Raw genomic sequence first — 13655 nt, forward strand, 5'->3', positions numbered from 1 at the left:
TGCTTTCATGGTCACATCTTGTTTGAGGCTGCCTTTGTGGTCACACTGTTTTTATTTACTCCACACTGTCTGTGTATAGTGCACTGGAGCCTCATTTAATTTCTTTTGCTTTAACTTACCTTCCTGCATTAGAAAGTCTTCTAGGGTGCTACCACAGCATTCAGGGTGGAACTTTAGATCAAAAAATATGATGGACTGTGGGATGAGTGAGGAACAACAGAGGAATAAATGTTCAGTGAGGTAATTGCATCTTAGTTATGAGGTGTCTTGCATTGAAGACATGTTTATGAGGTTGGAGAGATGGTTGGCATCCAGAGCACAGATAACAAAGTATGACTCCTTCTTGTCTAGGGAGTGTGGTGTCTGGTGGAATGGAATTCATGAGGATGATGTATGTGTGCGATGGGCACTGTTTAGTGTTCAAATATAACTGATACACATGTACAACCTGGGGTCTTACAGGGGTTGTAGCATATTTACCTTGTATTAGCTGCAGATTACTGTGAAGAAGAGTAATTTGTGGATGAAGATTTAATATTAGTTTTGTTTGATCATGAATCTTGATTTAAGCACAGAATTGAATGTCATTATTTATTTCTATTATTCCACAGGTTGAACAGTACTCTTTAAATAGCATGTATGTTTCAGTTTACTGAATTCCCCACAGATTTCAACAAAACTGCTGTAACTGGAAATGTCTACTTCTTATAGGTATCTTGATAATCTGTTGATAAGAGTGTTAGTGAATTGTTTGCTTTGGTGTACTTTTTTGATAGATTTTGTCAAAATTTTTATTGGTAAATATTTTAGATCTTGTAATTGCTAAATAAATGTTGGTGGAGTATCTTTCATCAGTAGTAACATACAGAAGCAGTTTATCTCACAGTTGCATGTTTATAATGCTGTGTGATACACAAATAATTTCCTTATTGAGAGTCAGTAGATTTTAAATAATGCCATTTGCCTCATACTTTATTTTTGAAATTGATTAGTCCAAACAGATAAAATGTCATGGTCTTTTGTTATTGCTTCAGAATAGGAATGTAAATATGAAAAATATTAAATAAAGATATTAATTAAACTTTTGAGGCTTATGGAACTATATGTTTAATTTACAGTTTTACAACTCAATAGCCAGAATATTTTGATCATTAAAAACAATGTTAACCTGTTACAGAAACTACTGCATTAATACAATAAACTATTTTAAAGTGTTAATGATGATTGCATTAACTTGGCTATTGATTGGCATTCTTGTAACTGATAAGCATGAGGTTTAATATTCCCATGTATTTTTCTTAAGGCTTGGAAGCTTAGAGGATCAACCGCAAGGTACGAGAATATTTTACCTCATGCCCAGCCTTACCACATCCTTTCTTCCTTTACCATTCCTTACACTTCCACTTTTGACCTGGCTCATAGTCCTTTAACAATATTTGATTTAAAACTGTGTGGTAGAATCAGTTCCTTTGACCCCCATACACGTATATGTTTGCCAGATTATTTCCTCGTAAAGTCTTCCCAGAGAAAAACAGATCCTGCACTGATGATCACTGATCTTACCACATCATAATATTGGAGAACTTGCACGACTGTATTAGTCTTGTAGTATTAACCTTGGATTAGGTTTTCAATATCAGTCAGTAAATTCTAAGCATATTTGACAACCCACTCACTACATATTTCTTTGTATTCCTTGACTTGAGTGTGTTTTATGTTAGCTTCTGTTATTTACTCTTGCTCCATGTTCTCCTGAGAAAAAGTGTTCAGACTCTGTTGAATAACCAAAGTTTTGAAATGCTGCCATACAAGGTTGGGCAAATTTATAAATGATCATCAGGTCATTACATTTGATTTTCCTAACTTTGGTTTAATGTATTTGAGGCAGTTTATATCTGTTGCCTGCATACCTTTGCCGGGATTGAGAGCAGGTTGGTGCTTGCACCAGTCTTTTCCTGATCTCTGTTGGTGAGAAACCTTGAAGTAGTTCTCAAAAGTGTTTTCATTTGAGAATGACAGATATTAAGCTGCACAAAGAAATATTTAATGTCGAGTGGCTATGGTAAATATACGGTTGTCCTTAATGGTTATTTTCCAGCCATAAATGTTCATCTTTCAAACTGATCTTCTCCATTTTATCAAGAAAATAAGAATGTGGAAACAGTGTTGCCATGGAAAAATACATAATTTTCTTCATTTACATTCAGTTCTGTTATATACATTCAGATTATACAACACCTTGGAATATGCATTAATTCTTAAACCACCATATCCATTGGATACTTCTTCCATTTGTTTTGAAGTTTCCCTATGCTTTGCAAATTGCTATTCATGCTAGTACTTTTACTTTTATGTGTGTATACTGGCTGAAAAACTTTCCTTATCTTCACACAATTGTGTTTTAAAAGTGCAAGCACGAGATGGAAGTTTTACCTTTGATATCCAAACTTTGATCCAAATATTATTGTTCTATTTGTTTGTGTTGAGCCCTTAACACCTTTCGGTGTAAAGGGTCTGTTAGATCTGACACCTGTAGGTGTAAATGTTTGAAGTATATTCTGCAGGCACAACTTGCTCACTACAGGAAAGGCACATTTAATACTGACATACATACTGATTAAAAGTAAAAGTATGTAGCAGGAAACTATACAAAATAATGGAAATAATGGGAGGCTGTAAACCCGAAAATAAAATGACAAAATTCACAAGCATGGAATAAGGTGCAAGTATAACAGCTAGAAATATAAAAGTATAGATGAGTAGAATAATGAATGATTGTGAATTAGTGATCTCTGAGAGCAGATTTAGAGGTGATTATGTTTGACAGATGAACTGTGAGGTCAGTGGAAAGACCTGTCAGACAGATGAATTGTGAGGTCAGTGGAAAGACCTATCAGTAACTAGTCCCAATTTAAAACTTGTATTAAAATGATAGAAAGGCCTTCAGATGTTTAATATGACAATATTTAAAGCAGCCACAGCTTTTCTTTATTTATATACCCACTAATTATAAGGTATTATACTTAATGATAAACATAACATGATGTTAGGCGGTTAGTTTCTTTCTTCATTAGAGCTCTTAATTTGCTTAAATATGTGTTCAGTCTTCACGTGTAGTGTATGTGGGACATTATGTTCATATCAAGGTGTTTGTCTTTCTGTGCACACCATCTTCATAGTATAATAATCACAGAATGTTGTTGAAACTTGATGCTTACACCACAGGTGACAAAGTGATTAGATTGTGGGACCTGTCAATGCATGTTTATTTTGACAAACTGATTTCCTTACAAGTACTGTAACTCAGGCATGTTATATGATAGGAATTTCAAATATATAATGTATCAGGCAAAGACATATAATGGCATATACATTCTTGCAAATTGGTTAGCTTATTTTCATATATTTAATTAATGGAGGGTCATTAGACAGTGCAAGTGCTTCTAGTGTATTATTAAATCTTTTTTTAGATCTTAGAAACTGTAAATTTCTGTTTATCTTCAATTCCTCATAATTGAATATCTGTTTTGCTGTTTTCCTAACGGAGCATATGATAGATTAAAACAAGGTTTTGGACTCTAGCACATGAGATTGGAGCTCGGTCTTGAAGCTAGGCAAGGCTCTCATGGTGTTGCTTGGTTATGTATGCTCGTTTCTGTTGTGTAGTAGGTAGTAAAGTTTATAGTGGCCTTTTGAAAAATTATTCAGATAAGATTCTTTGTTTGGGGCTTAGAACCAGATTTAGAATTTCTGATTTTGGAGTTTGAAATTAGTGCTTTAAGATTTTTAGATGAGATGCATAAATCGATACAAAATTGAGCTTGCAGCTTTAAGTATTTTGTTTAGGAGTTAACGAAATGATTTGATATAATAAATATATTTTGACATATTGAATTACTCCAGATCAAATGTAATATACACTTGTATAGTAAGACCTGTATGGTATGTTATCAGTAGTCAGACATTTGTAAGACAAAACTGGTCTTTCCACTTTTTCTCAAGTGACAGTTCCTTGAAAAATTTCAAATGTAACATAGGTTAGAAGTAGATCCAGTAATATAATCTAAATTTTGAAATGGATGATTATAGTAAAAGTTGAATATTGCCTTCCCAGTGGATGGCTATCCTTTTGTACAGTTTTTTACTTTTGATTGTGTTAACAACAGACATCCCACGTTAGTATCATCAAACATCAACCACAGTGAATGAATTCTTGAGTCTGCTTCACTTTTCTTCCTAGTGATTTGGATTTGGTTTTATAAATGACTGGGACATGTCCATTGTAAGCACAGCTATTTCTCAAGTGATTTTTTTACATTTCAGTCAGTTTAAGGTATTATGGGTATTTTGTGAGCTCATTTCCCCCCTCCCTCTCTCTCCTCCCTTTGTACTGCTTTCTGCTGTGGCACACCAGTGTTCACAGTATTCAGGAGGAGTGGTTCATGTAAGTTTGGCGCTTATTAATTGGCTTCATGGATTAGCCAAGACAGAGTGATGCTCCAGTCCTGTCAAGGGTAATTTTTCAAAATCAGTTTTTGTGTAATGTAAAGGGACATCCATAAACATTAGTTTTTTAGGATTTTTATAGTTGTATTGCAAATTGAATACTGTAATATTTGTTTTTTCTTTTTTTCTCTCAGTTGATTCTCCTGCCTTAGAGAAGTAGCATCAGCATAAACTAATGATGGCCCCATACACATCCACACTTTAGCAGAACAGATGACTGAGCCTTAGAGGAAAGAAGATACTTATCTTAGTGTTCCCTTTGTTTCTTTTTTTGGGAAGGAACAGGGGGGGACAATTTCCAGCACACCCCCACTACTGCCCCCTTGAAGGTTCAGGCTGAATTATGTGTGTGTCAATAAAGCCAAGATTAGATGAAATGAGAAATAGGTAGTATGTTTGAGGAAAGGAACCTGGATGTCCCAGCTCTGAGTGAACCAAAACTGAAGGGTAAAGGGAAAAAATTGTTTAGGAATGTCTTAGGGTTAAAGCCAGGGATTGGTGTGAGGAAAAAAGCTAAGAAAGGGGTAGCACTATTGCTGAAACAGTTGTGGGAAAGTGTGTAAGGAATTGAGTTCCAGACTAAAGTGGATCGTAAGAGATGGGTGACTGTTTGTGCATATGCACCTGACCAAGAGGAGAGCAGCTGACTGGTGTTTCAGCAGTTTTATTAGTGATGGGTAATCTAAATGTGAAGGAGAGTAATATGGCAGTTGAAAGTATAATGGGGACATGGGAATGTTCAGGAAAGTGAATGGAAATGGTGAAAAGCTTGTGAAGTTGTTTGCTGAAAAAGGACTGGTGATTGGGAATACACAAGTGTATGTGGAAGAATAGGAAACATGGTAAGTAAGCATTATTGCATTACATATGAACGGATGGTTATGCAAAAGATAGTAAGCAAGCATTATTAGCTTACTTATTAATTAATAAGCATGCAAAAGAGGGACTCTTGGATGTGAATGTGCTGAGAGGGACAGCTGGTGGGATGTCTGGTCATTACTAGGAGGAAGCGAGGTTGAAGATTTGAAAAGTTTTTTGGAAAAGAGGAAATAATGTAGGTGAAGAGAATAGTGCAAATGAGACTTGTTTGAGGAAACACCACGAGAGATTGAGTGTAGAATGGTAAAAGGTTAGAGTAAATGAAGCTAGGGGAGTGAGTGAGATATGGGAGGTATTCCTGGTAAATTATATGGGAGGGTATTGATTGAGAGGGTGAAGGCATGTACAGAGCATCAGATTGGGGAAGAGCAGTGTGGTTTCAGAAGTGGTAGAGGATGTGTGGATCAGGTGTTTGCTTTGAAGAATGTGTGTGAGAAATACTTAGAAAAGCAAATGGATTTGTATGTAGCATTTATGGATTTGGAGAAGGCATATGATAGAGTTGATAGAGATGCTCTGTGGAAGGTATTAAGAATATATGGTGTGGGAGGCAAGTTGTTAGAAGCAGTGAAAAGTTTTTATCAAGGATGTAAGGCATGTGTACGTGTAGGAAGAGAGGAAAGTGATTGGTTCTCAGTGAATGTAGGTTTGCGGCAGGGGTGTGTGATATATATATATATATGTATATGTATATACATGTGTATGGGGGGGGGTTGGGCCATTTCTTTCGTCTGTTTCCTTGCGCTACCTCGCAAACGCGGGAGACAGCGACAAAGTATAATAAAAATATATATATATATATATATATATATATATATATATATATATATATATATATATATATATTTTTTTTTTTGTCGGTCTCCCGCGTTTGTGAGGTAGCGCAAGGAAACAGACGAAAGAAATGGCCCAACCCACCCCCATACACATGTATATACATACGTCCACACACACAAATATATATACCTACACAGCTTTCCATGGTTTACCCCAGACGCTTCACATGCCCTGATTCAATCCACTGACAGCACGTCAACCCCGGTATACCACATCGATCCAATTCACTCTATTCCTTGCCCTCCTTTCACCCTCCTGCATGTTCAGGCCCCAATCACACAAAATCTTTTTCACTTCATCTTTCCACCTCCAATTTGGTCTCCCACTTCTCCTCGTTCCCTCCACCTCCGACACATACATCCTCTTGGTCAATCTTTCCTCACTCATTCTCTCCATGTGCCCAAACCATTTCAAAACACCCTCTTCTGCTCTCTCAACCACGCTCTTTTTATTTCCACACATCTCTCTTACCCTTACGTTACTTACTCAATCAAACCACCTCACACCACACATTGTCCTCAAACATCTCATTTCCAGCACATCCATCCTCCTGCACACAACTCTATCCATAGCCCACATCCTCGATAAAAACTTTTCACTGCTTCTAACAACTTGCCTCCCACACCATATATTCTTAATACCTTCCACAGAGCATCTCTATCAACTCTATCATATGCCTTCTCCAGATCCATAAATGCTACATACAAATCCATTTGCTTTTCTAAGTATTTCTCACATACATTCTTCAAAGCAAACACCTGATCCACACATCCTCTACCACTTCTGAAACCACACTGGTCTTCCCCAATCCGATGCTCTGTACATGCCTTCACCCTCTCAATCAATACCTTCCCATATAATTTACCATATATATATATATATATATATATATATATATATATATATATATATATATATGAACATAGATGAAGGGGGCAAGTGGGGAAGTAAGAACAGGTAGTGATGGAGTGAGTATTTTGAAGGTTTGTTGAATGTGTTTAATGATAGAGTGGCAGAAATAGGGTGTTTTGGTTGGAATGGTGTGCAGAGTGAGAGGATCAGGGAGAATGAATGGTTTGGTTAAGAGAGAAGAGGTTTTGTGGAAGATGAAATCCAGCAAGGCAGCAGATGTGGATGGTATTGCAGTAGAATTTATTAAGAACAGGGGTGACCGTGTTGTTGATTGGTTGGTAATAATATTCAATGTATGGATCATGGTGAAGTGCCTGAGAATTGGCAGAATGCCTGTATAGTGCCATTGTACAAAGGGAAAGGTGATAAAGGTTAATCTTCAAAATACAGAGGCATAAGTTTGTTGAGTATTCCTGGGAAATTATATGGGAGGGTATTGATTAAGAGGGTGAAGGCATATACAGAGCATCAGATTTGGGAAGAGCAGTGTGGTTTCAGAAGTGGTAGAGGATGTGTGGATCAAGTGTTTGCTTTGAAGAATGTGTGTGAGAAATACTAAGAGAAACATGGATTTGTATGTGGCATTAATGGATCTGGAGAAGGCATATGATAGAGTTGATAGAGATGCTTTGTGGAAGGTTTTAAGAGTATATGGTGTGGGAGGCAAGTTGCTAGAAGCAGTGAAAAGTTTTTATAAAGGTTGTAAGGCATGTGTACAAGTAAGAAGAGAGGAGAATGATTGGTTCCCAATAAAGGTCGGTCTTCAGCAGTGTTGTGTTATGTCCCCATGGTAGTTTGATTTGTTTATGGATGGGGTTGTTAGGGAGGTGAATGCAAGAATTTTGGAGAGAGGGGCAAGTATGCAGTCTGTTGGGGATGAGAGGACCTGGGAAATGAGTCAGTTGTTGTTCACTGATGATACAGCACTAGTGGCTGATTCGAGTGGGAAACTGCAGAAGTTGGTGACTGAGTGTATGAACTGAGTTTGTGAAAGGAGAAAATTGAGAATTAATGTGAATAAGAGCAAGGTACAGTAGGGTTGAGGGACAAGTCAATTGGGATGTGAGTTTGAATGGAACCATGGAAGGGGATGAAGCTTCTGGGAGTGATGAAGAGTATGTGGAAGAGAGAACATTATCTCTAAATCCAAAAATGGGTATGTTTGAAGGAACAGTAGTTCTAACAATATTATATGGGTGCCAGGCATGGGTGATAGATAGTGTTGTATGGAGTACGGTGGGTGTGTTGGAAATGAAATTTTGAGAACAATATGTGGTTTGATTGAGTAAGTAATGAAAGAGTAAGGGAGATGTGTGGAAATATAAAGTGTGTGGTTGTGAGAGCAGAAGATTGTGTGTTAAAATTCTTTGGACATATGGAGAATGAGTGAAGAAAGGTTGACAAAGCAAATATTTGTGTTAGAGGTGGAGGGAACAAGAAGCGGGAGACCAAATTGCATGTGGAACAATGGCATGAAAAAGATTTTGGGCGATCGGGGCCTGAACATGCAGGAGGATGAGGCGTGCAAGGAATAGAGTGAATTGGAATGATGTAGTATACCATGGTCGATGTGCTGTCAGTGGACTTAACCAGGGCATGTGAAACATCTGGGGTCAAGGAGAAGTCTGTGGGGCCTGGATGTTGATAGGGAGTTCTGGTTTTGGTGCTTTAGACATGACAGCTAGAGACTGAGTGTGAATGAATGTGGCCTTTTTTTTGTCTGTTTACCTGGTGTAGTACTACCTCGCTGACGCAGGGGATGGCAATGCTGTATCCTGTGAGGCGGGATGGCACTGAGAATGGATGAAGGCAAGCAAGTATGTATATATTACCCCTAGGGATAGGGGAGAAAAAATACTTCCCATGGATTCCCTGCGTGTTATAGAAGGTGACTAAACGGGGTGGGAGCAGGGGGCTGCAAATCCTCCCTTCCTGTTTTTACTTTTCCAAAAGAAGGAACAGAGAAGAGGCCAAGTGAGGGTTTTCCCTCCAAGGCTCAGTCCTCTTTTCTTGACGCTATATTGCTAACACGGGAAATGGTGAATATGTGTGAAAAAAAATGATACATATAAAAAGCTGTGTCTTGTGTTTTGCTTTTGATTCATTAGTTTTCTATGAGTGTTGTATTCAGCATGTATCAGGATCCCAAGGAAAAACCATGACAGTCGCATTCCTCAGTAGTTGAAACGCTCTTGAACAGCATTCAATTGTCCATTTTTGCTTCGTTCATAAAATTGCCTTTTTCCTGCATGTCTTTTTCAGATTTTTTCATCCTAATTATCATGGTCATTAATTTCTTGTTCCAAAGTGCTGATTTATTTTACAGCTGTTTTTATATATTTAATGATGTGCCTAGGTCTCTGCTACCTTTAATTTTACTAAAAACAATATAGCTCATGCAGGAACTCCTCCAAACATATTTGTATGTCAGCATCTTCATTATTCTCTCCTTTGACATCTTTCTCATAAACCTATTGTCTCAGTAGCTTTTTTTTCATGAAAAAAAGAATGAAGACACCAAATCTGAAAATCAACAATTAAGGCAAAGTCTTTATTAGAAGTGATGTATGTGACCACACACAAATTGGTTTAAACACCAGTTGAAATACATCACTGAAACACTAGACACTATTTGATTTTCACTTCTAGTTCAAAAGCATTTCCATTTAGCAATATCCTTGATTTTCTCTTTAGATCTTTCAATAGACTTGCACTAAAGAATTTTTCTGTATTTGGTATTTTGTATGTCCTCTTGAAAGTTGCCTGTGTAAGTGAATTTTTTTGTTGCAGATTTGTTTCTCAGGATGTATTTGAATATCCCCAATAAGGAATAATTATATATTTGATATTCATATTATGGCTTGATTGACAAAACTGAATAATAGGTCATTGATTTGAATACAAAATGTGTACATAATAAAGCCAGAGAACATTTTCATCTGCTTTATGTTACTGAAAACTTTCTTTTAGATTCAGTACAAATTTATATTAACTGTCACTCCATTCTTTTTTCCATGGAATGGGTCAAGTATATACAGCCTACAAACACCAGTTTGCTATTACAAATTTTTCTCGAATTATGACTTTTGCCTCAAGTATGTATGTTCATTTGGTAGTAACGTAGAGTCGACTTTGTACACAAATGTGTTGGAAGTAAGATTCTAGTCTAGTTGCTTAAGTCTAGTAGGATATGATAAATTTTTCTGCTTGATGAAATGCCTCTAGATTAAAGGCCAAAGATGTATGTGGCCTCCAGTTTGGTTGTTTGAAAACTTGCCAAAGAATATCAGTTTTAGTGGAATGTACAGATTACTTCCATATGGCTTGAATTCATTTGCATGGATATTTTTGTGTTTGTACATATGGTAATTCTTTGTTCATGAATGGTAATTTTCCATAAGAAAGAAAACCAGATTAACATCAATTTCTAGAGTGAAAATAGTAAATGTTTTATTTTACTGTCACTCTTTGTTTGACATGACTAGTATTCTCATAATAGGAATCATGATCGTAGTTTTACACCAGATCATGTACTATATAATTTAGATTTTTTCTTGGTGATGTAATAGCATAAGCTGACAATTGTTTTCTTGGCAGATGGTGAGTACGACCACTTAACATATTCACGTCCAGTGGGAGAAGTGAAGCCACACTATTATACCATGGCATCTCAGCTACGCCGTTCAGCAGACAAGTTGTCTGATGACAAACCGACCTCTAATGGGCCTTCTACTGGGACAGCAAAGAAGCGACATTCCACTAATTCATCATCATCATCTAATGAGTTAAACATTTCCCGCCCTGAAGCCTGTCTAGATCATGATTATTCTCACCCAGTTCGAAGTGCTGGTGAGGAAGGAGTGCCTAAAGTAAGCAACCTCAGTGCTGCTGCTAGTGATGATGAATATGCAAAGCTGAAAGTCAACAATCTTGATGTCTTAGTGGATCATGGAAAGCGTGGTGCTTATGCTAAGTTTGAAGACGATTTTAATGTTACCTCTTCCACAGGCCTTGAGGATTCAGACACTAGTCACAATAGTACAGCTGAAACGGAGATTTTAACGCATGAAAAAAATTTGTAAAGTGCATGACTTCAAATACATTTCCAAAGATATGAGTATATTTGCCATGAAAATGAGCAAATGTAAAACTGAGAATAAAATATGAGCTGATCTGTAAAATAAAAGTTGGAAACCATTGTACGTATAGCCTGAAGAGTGGCACATATCTTTAAGAAAACAAATGGTTTGTAAAGAGTTTAATGAAAAGCTAAATTTTGTCAAACATGAAACAAGGATTTTTGTTTCATTCAAAGTGTAATGTAATCCCATGGTGTGTGGTGTTTATAGTGACTGAGCTTCTCTTCAGCTTCCCCTGGTCATTCGCCTGTTATTATATAACAGTTTAAGGAAGGACACTCTTGTGCAATTTTCCATGTACAGAATTATAAGTACAGTAACTTAGTACATTTTGCAAGTGATGATGAACTACAATGAGGAAGTAGTGATCCATCCATAGTGATAATTGGTTGTGTATATATAATTTTTTGTGGTATAAAGATTATCACCTCAACATGGCCTTCATACAATCAAGGGTATTAAATGTATGTGACAAAAGTTGAACCATGTCAAGTGAACAAAGGACTAGTTGAAAAAAAATTTCTTCTGCAATATCGTTGATTTGTTAATGTTGAAAGTACTTGTAGAGATAAGTTTTTAATAAGCAGTGTATGTCCAGTTTTAAGCTGCCTTTTTAATTGTTTTTATGTAAACTATGCTGTTCTGTGAATTTTAACTGCTTACTACAGTATTTGAGCAGAATTTCGTGATAGCAACTGAAGTTTTTTGTTGTATACTTTCATATATAAATTTTTATACCAATTTATATTTTTACAAAATGGACAAAGCTGATCAGTGAAATACTTGGTCATTCCATAACATGTCAAAAAAATCTTCAATGTAATGAATAAGTGGTGTTTCATAAATTTTATTAGGAAGTAATATAGGAGACAATGTTTTTTAGCCTATAACTTTTACCATACCTTCTCTTGTCAAGGGTGTTGTAGTACTGCTGAATTTTTTACATTTTATTCTGAAAATCAATACCAATGAACCTTGATTTATGACTTGCTTTATTTTGTCCCGTTACTGAAAAGTTTTTCGTTACACTTGTTTAAAAACAGTGGCACTGTTTATTTTCTATCTTTTTTCCCCAAGTACCACTTCTTTTTGTTAAAATCTTAGGCTACTGAAATTCATTTTATTTTCTTCACATTTTTCCTACATAATGACAAGTAAGATTTTGAAAGTACAGGAATACATGATACCAACAAAAACCAACACAGTTACTTACCATACTGGTAACTGCAGCAAATGTACAAACTTGCCATAGAGATTCACCATGCAGAAAAATTGGTAGATTTTAGCTGGCTCCTTTCCACACTTGATTTCACTTTGTCTCACCCACCTGTCAGAGGTCGGATAACCAACCAATTCTGTGTATGAAATGATGCAATTGGGAGAATGTGCACATTTGTGTTTTTACCATATGTCTTAAATGGTTTTATTTTTTTCTGGGTAGCAGTAGTTGCTACTTATTTCGGATTCTTGAATCAGGTTTTAGTTCAACACAGTACAGGAGAGTTTTATCCCAAACCAAATTTCCTTTGGCTAAATTTATATATAGACTTTTGAAGATCTGAATTAATGACAACAAAAAAATTAAAATTTTTGTTAGTTCCACCTCTGTGCAATATTATCAATGCAGGTATGGACTGAAAGCAAATGATATTGGATGTTATCAATCATTAATTGTTGCTGGCTCCATTCTTTAGTTATCAGTAATCCGAGTGGTAACTTTCAACATAAATAAGTTTCCTCCTTTGTGCATTTTAATTTAGTACATATCCTGAAGCCTGAGCCAAACCATGTGATAAGGCAAGCACATTCTCTGACCAACAGCCATACCACATTGGAAGCACCACTTCTTATGCAGTCAGAGTTAAAACAATAGTGCTCCTGGTTAATACTTGCTCGGAGCATCAGTTACTGATGGCATATGCAGTAAGCTCGATAAACTACTTGTATGTAATGAGAAAATCTCTTCATAATTGCTCTATCATCATGAAACTATTTACTGACGACTGTCTTCCTTGCATGTTTTTAAGGTATCCATAGTCTAACATAAGAACCCCTCTTAGATCTTGATATGTCAATAATGTGTCAACTCCCACACCAATAACAACAGTGTTGAATTTAAATCAAATAAGAGAATTCATTCTAACTGACCCTAAACAAGCACATCATGGTTTGGATACATAATTATGGATAGCTTGCCTCTATAAAGGCAAGTCTTGTAACTTTGGTAAGTGTCTATTTCTTATATATTTTTTCATACCTGTCTGCTGTTAGCAAAGTAGCATTAGAAACAGATGAAGAAATGGCCTCTGCTCACATCCTCCCTTTATAATGTATAATGCACCAAAAGCAGAGTCCCCATCCACAACCAGGCACCACAGACCT

The 13655-nt window shown here is 36.3% G+C and overlaps 1 protein-coding gene across 1 annotated transcript in view; it reads left to right on the forward strand.

Annotated features, from left to right (window-relative positions):
• LOC139747140 (uncharacterized) overlaps window positions 1–12257 on the forward strand; it is a 353413-nt gene extending 341156 nt beyond the window's left edge. The window contains exon 24 of the mRNA XM_071659064.1: window positions 10732–12257. Within this exon, the coding sequence (XP_071515165.1) occupies window positions 10732–11216 (485 nt within the window). The 3' untranslated portion in view covers window positions 11217–12257. The remainder of the gene's footprint in view (window positions 1–10731) is intronic.
• The last annotated feature ends 1398 nt before the right edge of the window (window positions 12258–13655 follow it).

This window comes from Panulirus ornatus, chromosome 67 (assembly GCF_036320965.1).
Source record: "Panulirus ornatus isolate Po-2019 chromosome 67, ASM3632096v1, whole genome shotgun sequence".
Classification (NCBI taxonomy): Eukaryota; Metazoa; Arthropoda; class Malacostraca; order Decapoda; family Palinuridae; genus Panulirus; species Panulirus ornatus.